The sequence below is a fragment of the Hypanus sabinus genome, chromosome 14, assembly GCF_030144855.1.
Source record: "Hypanus sabinus isolate sHypSab1 chromosome 14, sHypSab1.hap1, whole genome shotgun sequence".
Classification (NCBI taxonomy): Eukaryota; Metazoa; Chordata; class Chondrichthyes; order Myliobatiformes; family Dasyatidae; genus Hypanus; species Hypanus sabinus.
The window spans coordinates 82,047,732-82,061,558 of NC_082719.1; the positions used below are offsets into that span (position 1 = coordinate 82,047,732).

General features: G+C 44.0%; 1 protein-coding gene across 1 annotated transcript in view; it reads right to left on the bottom strand.

Annotated features, from left to right (window-relative positions):
* The window catches only part of LOC132404925 (myosin-IIIb), a 189,137-nt gene that overhangs the window by 73,006 nt on the left and 102,304 nt on the right, over positions 1–13,827 (bottom strand). Inside the window, exons 8-11 of the mRNA XM_059989534.1 lie at positions 12,788–12,913; positions 7,334–7,442; positions 3,052–3,171; positions 2,532–2,632 (exon numbers count right to left, since the gene is read on the bottom strand). Of these exons, the coding sequence (XP_059845517.1) occupies positions 2,532–2,632; positions 3,052–3,171; positions 7,334–7,442; positions 12,788–12,913 (456 nt within the window). The remainder of the gene's footprint in view (positions 1–2,531; positions 2,633–3,051; positions 3,172–7,333; positions 7,443–12,787; positions 12,914–13,827) is intronic.

Consider the following 13,827-nt stretch of genomic DNA (forward strand, 5'->3'; position numbering starts at 1 on the left):
AAAGAACCAAAATATATACACATACTGGTATCAGTAAGGAATCAAACAAAAGCAATATTATAGTAGATATTGTTCTGAATGTTTAGACTAAGCATTGCGCTCTAGATTGGAAACAAGACTCCTATATTATTTACAGAGAATAATTTGCAGATTGAAAAACTGTGAGCCTGAGGCAGAGTGTGTGAAGTTTATTGGTTGAATAATGTAGCCATTTAGAGACTAGTGAATTTGGTATTGGTGAAGACAGGGCAGGAACTATTTTGAGGTTACTAAAACAGTCAAGGTCATTAAGGCTCTATGTTCTTTTGCAATCTGCTTATGCTAAGCCCACTTATTGCAGCTCCTCACAAACATCTGCTTCATAATTTCTAAATCATGGTGGCTGGTAGAAGTTAGTGAGTAAAGATCTTTGTTATGCATTGTACAGGATGAGGCCATGACAAACAAGGCCAGTATTTGTCATCTATCCCTAAATGTTTGAAGTTGTGTTGATGAGCACATTCCTAAATCAGCACTGTACTCCAGTGACGGTATTCCTTCGATGGCATTCAATATTTCAGGATTTAGAGCTACTAGGCTTCTAAGCAGCTCTTCTACTAGAGCCATTAAGCCAGTAGGCTTCCGAACTCTCTGCAGCATTGTATTTAAAGTGTGACCGTTCTGTACCTTACAATATTTAATATTAATGACTTTAGTTTGTTACTTATGTGCAAGTCATCTGTAGTTTTTATCCTTACTTTCATAAGTTATTGTGTGCTGCATGCTTTGCACCCTGGTTCGAAGAAATGTTGTCTCATTTATGAATACATGTATTTAGTTAACGACAATGAACTTGACTTGACAACTATGGTGTAACATTTGGCGGACCATTCCCAATTCAGGATGGTGTGTGAATTAGCAGGAAGTCGGTGTTGAAGCCTGCTACCCTTGCTTTCTTTGGAATTAGGGCTCATTGGCTTGGGAAATTCCATCTGAATAGCCTGGGCACGTAATTGAGTGTAATTTGTAGATGATATGTCCTGTCACCCAGGTGTGCTCATGGTGGGAGGAATTAGTCTCTGGGATGTTGAGTGCATTCCAGGAAGAGGGTGGGCTTGAACTTGGTAGTATGAATTGCTCATCCAGAGAAAGGGAGAATATCCATTGTGCTTTCCAGATACTTGAGAGACCCTAATGTGTCTGTCGCTGAAGTGTTTCTCACCTTAAAGTGCTTCTGTAATCATAGGATATGTGTGGCTGGTCAATTCAATTTTATGCACACTGTCAGAAGGGAGTAGAGTTTGACTGCATGGAAACAGTCTGATCGATCAGCAAATTTGCAGATGTTTGCGAGGTCTAATTTGTGCAGTTCAGGTCAGCTACCTATAGGAAAGATTGGAAGAATGGAGGAGAAAATTTTCTTTGGGGAAAAAAAATTATTAGGATGTTGCTGGGACTTAAGGACCTGAGTTACAGGGAAAGGTTCAATAGGTTAGGACTTTATTCCCTGGAGCATAGGAGAACGAGGGGAGATTTGATAGAGGTATACAACATTATGAGGGGTATAGTTAGGGTAAGTTCAAGTAGGCTTTTTCCACGGAGTTTGGTTGAGACTAGAACTAGAGGGCCTAGATTGTTGGTAAAAGGTGAAATATTCAGTCTCCTTCCCTCAGAGGTGGTGTAAGTGTGGAATGAGCTGTCAGCAGATGTGGTGAATGCAGGTTTGATTGCAACATTGAAGTGAAGTTGGGATAAGAATATGGATGGAAGGGGTATGGAAGGCTATGATCCAGAAGAAGCTGATGGGATGAAACAGAATAGTTTGGTATGGAATTAATGGGCCAAAGGGCCCGTTTCTGTGTGGTGGTGCTCTATCACTCTGTGATGTCTGTTCGATTTTGTTTTTCCTACATCCTCATCAACTTTTCCCAAGTTCAATCCTCACCTAAACACTTGGGTAATTTACATTATCCAATTAACCTTCAGGAAGTGGGGGGGGGGGGGGGAACCAGAGAACCATAGAAACTTGCACCATCACAGGAAGAGCAGGCTAACTTCACAGAGGGCACCAGAAGTCAGGATGAAGCCTGGTGTAATGGAACAGTGAGGTAGCAACTCTACTCACTGCACTCTGTGCCGCTCACTGGGGACTCAAACGATGCTCATGATGGATGCAGGACCCTGAGACTGCCATGCTACAGAAATGTCAGGAGGAAGCAGTCAGGGCCAACCTCTACAACTAGTCTTCACTGATTAAAAATAAAAACAAAGAAAGAATGTAAATTCCTCCTTGTCTCAAAATAACGTAGTAAATCATTATTCCCTTTTTTAAAACTCCAAATCCTGACAAGAGTACACAATTCTAAGTAATGGATGTAAACAACCAGCAGAGAATATCTACATATTTTTCAAAAGCCATGAATTAAAGGTGAAAATTCAAAGTAACAATGAAGTTTGAACTTTAATGGATGGTAGTTGATGACAAAAGCCATCAATGATCCAAAAATCGATACCTAATTTAGTAATGCAAGCTTAAACTCAAGTTTACTTACATGGTTGAAGAAATACTGAAGCTGTTCATTTGCCAAATTAATACACATCTGTTCATATCGGTTAACCACAAAATTTTCAAACCCAAAGATGTCTAATATACCTAAAATAAAAACCAGGATTTAAATTAAGAATGCAGTTTGCATCTGCATAATTTGTTGAAATACAAAGGGGCATTTGTGATAGATGGAAACAACAAAACTAACAAAAATGTATACTTAATTAAACTGCCATGTTCTCCATATTCAATATATTTAATATTCAAAATGGCAACTTCTAGAGTGGGGTTCCCAACCTTTTTTATGCCATGGAGCCTTACCATTAACCGAGGGCTCTGTGGACCCCCAAGTTGGGAACCCTTGTTTTAACTATTTGTTCTAAACAAACATAATTTATTCTTGAGTGTGCAAGTTCATCTCACTTTGACAACAACTGTTATTCTGCGATGACTAACAATGCTAGACAACCTTTGTACAGCTTCACTTACATGATTTTAACACATGAAAGGCTTGTGTTACATACCTATCTCCCGTAGTTGAACAATATCCACGTCATCTTTAGGAGCCAGTAGTTGGTTGATTTTGCTGACAATCCACCCAAAAACTCTGCCATATGCAACCTTAGCAATAGAGTCCCTGGCATCTATAATAATACACACAAAATTAGAATGGCAACACAGGGAATGCAACCCATTCAACTCCAATCATGAGTTACACTTCAATCCCCAAGTATTCATCCCCAGTCTCGGCTTGTATTAGATGCAGCAAATGGAATCATTCATTACTACAAGTTCATGGATTATGACTTTCTCCTTGTCTTTGGTATTGTTCTGTAAGTTCAACTCAGTTTATTTTGTTGAATAAATCCTTCACTTCACAATGAACTAAACATGTTGATAATGAGGAAAAATAATTATGTTATATCCAAAGAACACTAATTTACAATGCTAATATTTTATAATCCTATCAAAATGCAAATGACTAAATCTACAATGCAAGCATCTTGCAACAATTTTAAGAATATGGCTATGCTTTGGGAGAACTATCATTTTCTTGCTTCCTTTTAAAGCACCTTCCATCTTCTCCAACCATAAAATCCAAATAAGATTGCCAATTCTCCAGGGAACCTGTAATTAATAATTAGTCCCAGGAAACTCCTGTAACCATTTTTTTACATTGGAGAACTAAAAAAAAGACTGTTTTAAATTTTTTTCTCATATGTTGCTACTGATAAAAAATATTGGAAATAGGCCAGGGAGTGGTGTGGTGTGCATCTGCCTAATTGCCAGTAAAGCTTTATCAAATTGCGTCACAAGACGAAAGAGTTGTACAGCATGGAATAAGGTCCTTCGGTCCCCTACATCTGCTGACTGTATATAGCAATCCCATTTACTTGCATCTGCTCCGTAGCCTTCTATGACTTGACAATTTAAGTATTTATCTAGATAATTTTTCCAATGTTGTGGGAATATCTGCTTCAACCGTAAGACTGTGCATTCCAGTTTCCACCCACACTGTGTGGAAAAAAAATCGTCCTCAGATTGCCTGTAAATCTCGCATCTCTTACCTTTGAACTACAATTTCCTGTCTGGGAAAAAGATTCTTAACACCTATCATGTCTATAAACCTCGTACGTTGCCCTTCATCAAGTCATCTTTCATTTTCCCCATTCCAGGAAAGCAAGTAATTAAGAAACTGGTCACTTTGAAATGGTAAAAGAATGGCTTGCGCAACTAACCTGTAGATATTAAGGAGGTAACAATGGTGGTTTGGTTTTACAGCAACAGAAGATGTGCAGTCACTGATTTAACAGCCAGAAGATGATCTACCAGAGATGCTCACTTAGGACATCCCATGGACTTTGTCTCACTGTATGTAGACCCTTTTCCTTAATATCAGCATTGGCACTTGCATCATTAGCCAAATGCCTCTCATGTCTGTTGAAATCAGCCAACTGTCCAGCTCCCTCTCCTGCCATTAAAACTTTCCTTCAAATCCATGTGTGGAGCCAAAACAGATAGGGAAGGATGTTAAGTGCACTCTTTGTATCTGTATTTACTCAGGAGTCGGACACAGAGTCTATAGAAGTGTGGCAAGGCAGCATCAACTTCATGGACCCAGTACAGATTACAGAAGAGGAGGTGTTTGCTACCTTGAGGCAAATCGGGGTAGAAAAATCACCACGGAATGACAAAGTGTTCCCTTGGACCCTACAGGAGGCAAGTGCAGAAACTGCAGGGGCCCTAGCAGAGATATTTAAAACATGCTTAACGACAGCTAAGGTACCAGAGGATTGGAGGATAGCCAATGTTGGTCTGCTTTTTAAAAAAGGCACTAACCAGAAACCAGGAAATTATAGGCAAGTGAGTCTGACATCAGCTGTGGGAAAGTTATTGGAAGGTATCATCAGGAATATGAGTACTTGGATAGGTGAGGACTGATTGAAGATAGTCAGCATGGCTTCACATGTGATAGGCCATGTCTAATCCATCTTACAGAGTTTTTCGGGAAGTTGTCAGGAAAGTGGGTGAAGGCAAGGTAGTGGATGCTGTCTACACAGACTTTAATAAGGCATTTGTCAAGGTCCCGCATGAGAGTCTGGTTGAGAAGGTTCAGTCGCTCGGCATTCAGGATGAGGTAGTAAATTAGATTAGATGTTGGCTTTGTGGGAGAAGCCAGAGAGTATTCGTTGTAGGTTACCTCTCTGAATGGAGGCTTGTAACTAGTGGTGCACTGCAGGGTTAGGTGCTGGGTCTGATTTGTTTGTCATCTATATCAACAATCTGGATGATAACGTGGTTAATTGGATCAGAATATTTGCAGGTAACACCAAGATTGGGGGTGCAGTGGACAGTGAGGAAGGCTTGCAGAAGGATCTGCGTCAGCTAGAAAAATGGTCTGAGAAATGGCAAATGGTTTTAATGCAGATAATTGGAAGGTTTTGCACTTTGGTAGGACCAGCCAGGGTGGGTCTGACACAGCTAACGGTAGGGCACTGAATAGTGCAATGGAACAAAGATACCTAGGAATACAGGTATGGTTTTTGTTGTAAGTGAGGTAAGGTCACAAAGAAAGCTTTTGGCACATTGGCCTTCATAAATCAATTTACTGAGTACAGAGCTGTGATGTTATGTTGAAGATCTGTAAGACATTGCTGAGGCCTAATTTGGAGTATTGTGAATTGTACTGAATTGACCTTATTTCTTACATCCTTCAAATACACGAGGAGTAAAAATCTTTACATATGTCTCTGTTTAAATGTGCAATGGACAATTTATAGTACTTTATAATAAATAGTATGCACAACAGAATAGTCAATATAACATAGAAATACAGTTGTGTCAGCATGAATTAAGTGGTTTGATGGCCTTGTGGAAGAAGCTGTCCCAGAGCCCGTTGGTCCTGGCTTTTATGCTGCTGTACCGTTTCCCGGACGTTAGCAGTTGGAACAGTTTGATGTTGGGGTGACTCGGGTCCCCAATGATCCTTCGGGCCCTTTTTACACACCTGTCTTTGTAAATGTCCTGAATAGTGGGAAGTACAGTTCCCATACCAGACAGTGATGCAGCCAGTCAGGATGCTCTCAATCATGCTCCCATAGAGAGTTCTTAAGATTTGGGGTCCCATACCAAATTTCTTCAGCCGTCTGAGATGAAAGAGGCGCTGTTGTGCCTCTTTCACCTCAGATGGTTGAAGGAGTTTGGTTTGGGCCCCCAAATCCTAAGAACTCTCTAAAGGAGCATGTGAGATTATGGTGATGTTTATGCTGAGGAAGTTAAAGCTATTCACCCTTTCAACCCCAGACCCATTGATGTCAATAGGCGTTAGTCTGCCTCCATTCCTCCTGTAGTCCACAAGCAGCTCCTTTGTTTTTGTGTGCAGTTTAGGTCACCTACCTCCTGGAGAGACGTAAACAAGGTTGAAAGAGGACAGAGAAACTTTACAAGAACGTTATGAGGTTTGGAGGATCTGAGTAATAGGAAAGATTAAATAGTTTAGAACTGTATTCTTTAGAATGCAGAAGATTGAGAGGAGATTTATAGAGGCAAACAAAATTATAAGGGATATAGATAGGGTAAATGCAAGCAGGTTTTTTCTGCTGAGGTTGGGTGGGACTACAACCAGAGATTTTTGCTTAAGGGTAAAAGGTGAGAAGCTTAAGGGGAACATGAAGGAAACCTCTTCAGTCTGAGGGTTGTGAGAGTGTGGAATGAGTTGCCAGTGCAAGTGGTCCATGCAAGCTTGATCTCGATGTTTAAGAGAGGATTTGATAGGTACATGAATAGTAGGGATATGAAGGGCTGTGTTCCTGATGAAGGTCAATGGGAGTAGAGAGTTTAATGGGTTTTCGGTATGGGCTAGATGGGCCAAAGGGCCAGTTTCTGTGCTGTATTACTCCATGAGAGTAAATATGCTTCTGACTGTGTTTCTGGTCAAATACTACTTATTCTATCCATCTTTGATTTAATATGAATTTTATTTTGTGCACATCCATGAAACGTTACAAGTGCAAATTCATTAATCCAAGTCAAAAACAGATAATGAGACCCATCAGAGGTGATCTTAAAGGGCTCACATTTCACACTGATTAATGAATTGAGCAGACAGCAGCTGCTAGGCAATAAATTTATTTAGAAATTTGGTTTCAATCATACTCGACAGATGCTGCCGATCTGCTGAGTATTTCCAGTATTTTTTAAATAATATCTACTATATTTTGTATTTGCCCATTCCAGGCTACATGGACCCCAAGATGCCAAGTATAAGGCTGTCAATTACTATTAGATCGAATAAATTGCCTTTACCTTCTGCTTGCTGTTTGGTGTGGTATCGTTGAATTGACTCTCCTCGAGTGACTGCCATTGTACAGATCAAACATTTTAAAAGTTCGTCTTGCTCGACACCAAATTGACCCTATTGAAATTAACATTAATTAGTATAATCCAGGGCACCAAAGCAAATAAAGCACTTCCAAGTCAGCAACAGAGTCTCAGCAGTCACCTTCACATTTAATTTAAAAGAATTATATTTCTTCCAGCTCCGCTTTAAAATTATTTTTTCAATTACTAACATTATATAGACATTTCTATAGGAGTTATAACGTTGAGAGGGTTACCTGAAATATCTCCCTGTTGGGTGCAACACTCCTTTAGATTTAGGCATTTCAAATCCCTGGGCAAAAGATACCGGCGGTCTACTCTATCTATACTTCACAATATCTTATGAGCCTTTTGCAAATTTCCCCATCCTGACTGCTCAAGGGAAAACAACACAGTTATTCAATCTCATGAACCCTCTGTATTTACCTTGTGTTCATATGCTGATGTTAATTTGTTTGACTTTGGTGTAATATCTTTTTAAGGTCACTGAACTTCTATTATGAGTGCCCAATGTTTGTTGTCTTTGCAAGGTGCAAATACAAATGAAGTGCACTGATTCATCAGTAGCATGTTGCTCTTTTCTTCAATGCCATGCACTTTCCCAGACAATGCCTATCAAAACGGTGATGACAAGGAAGGAGATAAAGAAACTGGAAAGCAAACATGGCCTTTTGTACAAGAGATTCTGTCGATTCCAGAAACCAAAATGCGGGAGGAACTCGGCACGTCAGGAGCATCCATGTTGGGGAATGAACAGTCAACATTTCAGCCTGAAACCCGTCGTCCAGGCTGGCAAAGAAGGGGCCAGAAGCTAGAAGATGATTATGGAGGACGGGACCAGTAGAAGCCTGCTGGTGATAGGCCAGACCAGGGTGGGTGGTGGAGGGGAATGAAGAGAGAATCTGGGAGGTGATAGGAGAGGTCAGTGGAGGAAAGGGGTAGAGGAGGGTAAGCAGAGGGAGGCGATGGACAGATGAACAGAAGAGAAGGCAATTGTGCCAATTCTATAGAAATGCACTCCCAAATGTGATACTTTTTGGTGAAATACTGAATATTAAAGCTTTTTTTTTGCTAGAACCAAATATATAGGCATCTATTAGTCTCAAGAGACCATGGATTTGTGCCTTGGAAAGTTTCCAGGGCGCAGGACTGGGCAGGGTTGTATGAGAGACTGGCAGTTGCCCATGCTGCCAGTCTCCCCTCTCCAGGCCACCAATGTTGTCCAAAGGGCCGATACAGCTTGGCACCGGTGTCATCGCAGAGCAATGTTAAGTGCCTTGCTCAAGGACACAACATGCCGCCTTAGCTAAGGCTCCAACTAGCAACCTTCTGATCACTAGACCAACGCCTTAACCCTTGGCCACGCGCCTAATAATGGTCGCAAATAAAAACTGCCTGCTATGTCTAATCAGACAACAAATATATTGTTCAACTTGAAGTCACCAGGGTATGCAACTTACCCATCAGAAGATGGTGAGGTTAACAATAGGGGACTCTTGGTGGTCACTGAACTGCCTGCCAGTGAACCTGGTTCCCCTGCTCTGCTCTGTTTTTTTGGATCAGGTGGTCAAGTCTCACCAAGTCCTGAGGGAGATCCTGTCACTGGGAGCTGCAGGGTTGTGATCTCCGGAGAGCCATGGAAGCAAGAGAGTTCTAAGGTTTGATATCGTGGTTGTGACCAGGAAGGGCAGGTAGTGGTGTGGGGATGGGGAAAGAAATTAATACATTCTGTAGAGGGTGAAACTAACTTTCCTATTTAAAAAAAAGCTTAACTGCCAGATAGCTGATACAGAAACCTATGGTGATTCTCGTCATCCGATTACTTACTGGGAACGGGGAGATTCTGAGGTCATGCCCTGTCCCGTGAAACCAACGGTGGAATATCACCAAAAGCAACACACACAAAATGCTAGAGGAACTCAGCACCACTTATGAAGGGAAATGAACAGACAATGTTTTGGGCCGAAAAACTTCACCAGAATTGACTGTTCATTACCCTCCTTAGATATAGCATTTCATGTGTGTTGCTCCAGATTTCCAGCATCTGTAGAATCTCTTGAGTCTCGAAACATCACCACAAAGTATCCTGGGTAATCGCCTGGATGAACAAGCATTATCTGTCATCAGCACGTGCAGCCTGGAAATGTGACATCCAGTTATTGACAATCACACGGCATTAGGGTTTACCACAGCATGCAGAATCCAGCAGGAACATCACTGAACTCTAACTCTTTCTCTCCCCACTTATGTTGCCTGACTTGCTGAGTGTTATTATTTTTAAGACTTCCACACCTGCTGTTGTGCAGTTGGTTTTGGTCTTCATCTCGGAGTAAAGCAGGGCCTAGACTTGTATCTGGATGGTAGAAAAGATAACGTGACTCTAAGAAAAGAGCAAAGTGGGAGGGAGTACATGACATTTGAGACACTCTCGGACAAACTAACATTAACTTCCGGAAGTGCCAGTCAAAACTCTACTTCTTCTTCTTTTGCTGTTCCTCCTGTTTCCCCTGTCCCTGCACAGTTTCAAGATGGGAACAACGGAGGTTCAGTCACAATGACGAAGTTGTGGAGATGGCAGCAACCATCAATGAACCAAGATATAACAATCTGAGACTTACAGCCCAAAGACTCACGAGCTGAGGTCTGGGGGCACCCGGGACCACTGGAACCAGAGTTGGAGATGTCCAGATGTGCAGTCTGGGGGCACCCGGGGCCACTGGAACCGAGTTAGAGATGTCGGGATGTGTAGTGTGGGGGCATCCGGGGCCACTGGAACCAGAGTTGGAGATGTCCAGATGTGCAGTCTGGGGGCACCCGGGGCCACTGGAACCAGAGTTGGAGATGTCGGGATGTGCAGTCTGGGGGCACCTGGGTCCACTGGAACCAGAGTTGGAGATGTTGGGATGTGCAGTCTGGGGGCACCCGGGGCCATTGGAACCAGAGTTGGAGATGTCAGATGTGCAGTCTGGGGGCACCTGGGGCCACTGGAACCAGAGTTGGAGATGTCAGGATGTGCAGTCTGGGGGCACTGGAATCAGAGTGGGAGATGTCAGATGTGCAGTCTGGGGGCACCTGGGGCCACTGGAACCAGAGTTGGAGATGTCGGGATGTGCAGTCTGGGGGTACCCGGGGCCACTGGAACCGAGTTGGAGATGTCCAGATGTGCAGTCTGGGGGTACCCGGGGCCACTGGAACCGAGTTGGAGATGCCAGATGTGCAGTCTGGGGGCACCTGGGGCCATTAGAACCAGAGTTGGAGATGTACAGATGTGCAGTCTGGGGGCACCCGGGGCCACTGGAACCAGAGTTGGAGATGTCGGGATGTGTAGTATGGGGGCACCCGGGGCCACTGGAACCAGAGTTGGAGATGTCAGGATGTGCAGTCTGGGGGCACCTGGGGCCACTGGAACCAGAGTTGGAGATGTTGGGATGTGCAGTCTGGGGGCACCCGGGGCCACTGGAACCAGAGTTGGATATGTCGGGATGTGCAGTCTGGGGGGACCCGGGGCCACTGGAACCAGAGTTGGAGATGTCAGGATGTGCAGTCTGGGGGCACCCAGGGCCACTGGAACCAGAGTTGGAGATGTACAGACGTGCAGTCTGGGGGCACCCAGGGCCACTGGAACCAGAGTTGGAGATGTCGGGATGTGCAGTGTGGGGGCACCCGGGGCCACTGGAACCAAGAGTTGGAGATGTCGGGATGTGCAGTCTGGGGGCACCCGGGTCCACTGGAACCAGAGTTGGAGATGTACAGATGTGCAGTCTGGGGGCACTGGGGGCCACTGGAACCAGAGTTGGAGATGTACAGATGTGCAGTCTGGGGGCACCTGGGGCCATTGGAACCAGAGTTGGAGATGTCGGGATGTGCAGTCTGGGGGCACTGGGGGCCACTGGAACCAGAGTTGGAGATGTACAGATGTGCAGTCTGGGGGCACCTGGGGCCATTGGAACCAGAGTTGGAGATGTACAGATGTGCAGTCTGGGGGGACCCGGGGCCACTGGAACCAAGAGTTGGAGATGTCGGGATGTGCAGTCTGGGGGGACCCGGGGCCACTGGAACCAGAGTTGGAGATGTCAGATGTGCAGTCTGGGGGCACTGGGGGCCACTGGAACCAGAGTTGGAGATGTCAGATGTGCAGTCTGGGGGTACCCGGGGCCACTGGAACCGAGTTGGAGATGTCAGATGTGCAGTCTGGGGGCACCCGGGGCCACTTGAACCAGAGTTGGAGATGTACAGATGTGCAGTCTGTGGGCATCCGGGGCCACTTGAACCAGAGTTGGAGATGTCAGATGTGCAGTCTGGGGGCACTGGGGGCCACTGGAACCAGAGTTGGAGATGTCGGGATGTGCAGTCTGGGGGCACCCGGGGCCATTGGAACCAGAGTTGGAGATGTCAGGATGTGCAGTCTGGGGGCACCCGGGGCCACTGGAACCAGAGTTGGAGATGTCAGATGTGCAGTCTGGGGGCACTGGGGGCTACTGGAACCAGAGTTGGAGATGTCGGGATGTGCAGTCTGGGGGCACCCGGGGCCATTGGAACCAGAGTTGGAGATGTCGGGATGTGCAGTGTGGGGGCACCCGGGGCCACTGGAACCAGAGTTGGAGACGAGGGCATCTGCAGGGATTGCTCTCTCTGTGAGTCCCTTCTCCATTCATCCCTCTCCACCGATCTCACTCCAGGCACCTATCCTTGCAAACGGCACAAGCACTACATTGTTGGCGATGGAGGAGGTGAATTGTTGCCCATTCACCTCCTCCCTCACCACCATTCAGCACTGCAAACATTCCTTCACCTCCTCCCTCACCACCATTCAGCACTGCAAACATTCCTTCCAGGTGAGGCAACACTTGAACTGCAGGTCTGTTGAGGTCATCTACTGTATTCAGTGCTCCTAGTGCGGCTTCCTCTACGTCATTGAGACCCAGAGTCGAGCACCTTCGCTCTGTCTGCAAGAGGAAGGATTTCCTGATGGCCATTTAAATTCCTCATCACATTCTCTCTGCATCCATATAAGTGTTCATAAAGCAATCCTAATTAGATCAGACAGACACAAGGCAAGTCTACTTAACATTTCAACACCTGTGTAGCTGAAATATTCTGCTTTGCAAAGCAACCCAGTACATTTTTGGATACACATTTGCCGAGTTTCAGTGCACTTATAAAGATATTACAGGATGAAGGCGTTTGATTTCAGTAAATAGACTGACCAATTTCTGAGAAACAGGAGCTATGATTATATTCGAGTAGTTCTAGAAACAAAACACACTTGTATGTTTCAATGATTCTTTTGTCATGTCAAAAAAACCAGCTTTTTACTAGCGAGCACTTTATGTTCTTTCAAGTTTGTTAATTTGAGGTACATATTGAAGGTATACATACTGCTGCAGCTTTCAGCCATCCCTTAGACTGATCTGTCACTTTAAGGATTCCAGTGTCTTGAGGTTTGAAAAGGATATTGCCTAATGACAGGATTCCTGCTAATATTGTCATCATGTCTACCCGCTCCTGTAAATAAAGGCAGAATATGAATTGGATAGTATTTTAATGATGGATTCTTGCTAGTTTCAATTCAACATTCTGCTGCCAAAATACAATACAGCGTTAAAATGGTCCAATTAACCAATAAGCTTTGGTATAGATCATTATGCTTTCAGCACCTGGAAAATATATAGTCATGGACTTTTTTTTAGTAAAAATAGAAAGTCTGATATCTTTTAATTGGTGTAAAATTTGAAGCTTTGGTGTTTGGGGGAGCTGGGAGATACTCCAGTCAGGTCTAGATACTTCTTTGGCTGAGAGTATCTAGGCCAGGCGTCACAGTCTCTATGTATAGCATCAGTGCTCAGGACAGAGAAGATGAGAAGCAATTATTTCAGCCATAGCATAGTGATCCTTTGGAATCCTAACCTACAGGCATGTGGAAACTCAGTCGTGGTCAAAATTCAAGATAGAAATCAATAGTATTTTTTTGATAAAATTGGAATGAGGAGATCGATAATGAGGGTACTTAAAGATAAAGATACAATTTAGAAAGATCAAGGCCTTGAGGTCCATGGGGAACAAGCACAGAAGAGGAGATGAAGCTTAAGGCATATCAGACCTATGCCCACCTTGGAACACACAGGAAAGTAGTGTCCATCTTCAAGGACCCCCACCATCCAAGGCCAAGCTCTCTTCTCACTTGTGTCATTAAGAACGAGGTATAGGAGCCTTAGGTCCCATACAAACAGATTTATTTGATTCTATTGTGTTTTGTTGTGGCTACTGTGAATGCCCACAAGAAAATGAATCCAAAGGTGGTATATGGTGACATACATGTTCTTTGAACTTTGGACATGAATGATATGGCCTACTCAAACTCCTAATGTTTTATGTTCTTACAGTGCCTATAAAAAGGATTCACCCCCTTGAAAGTTTTC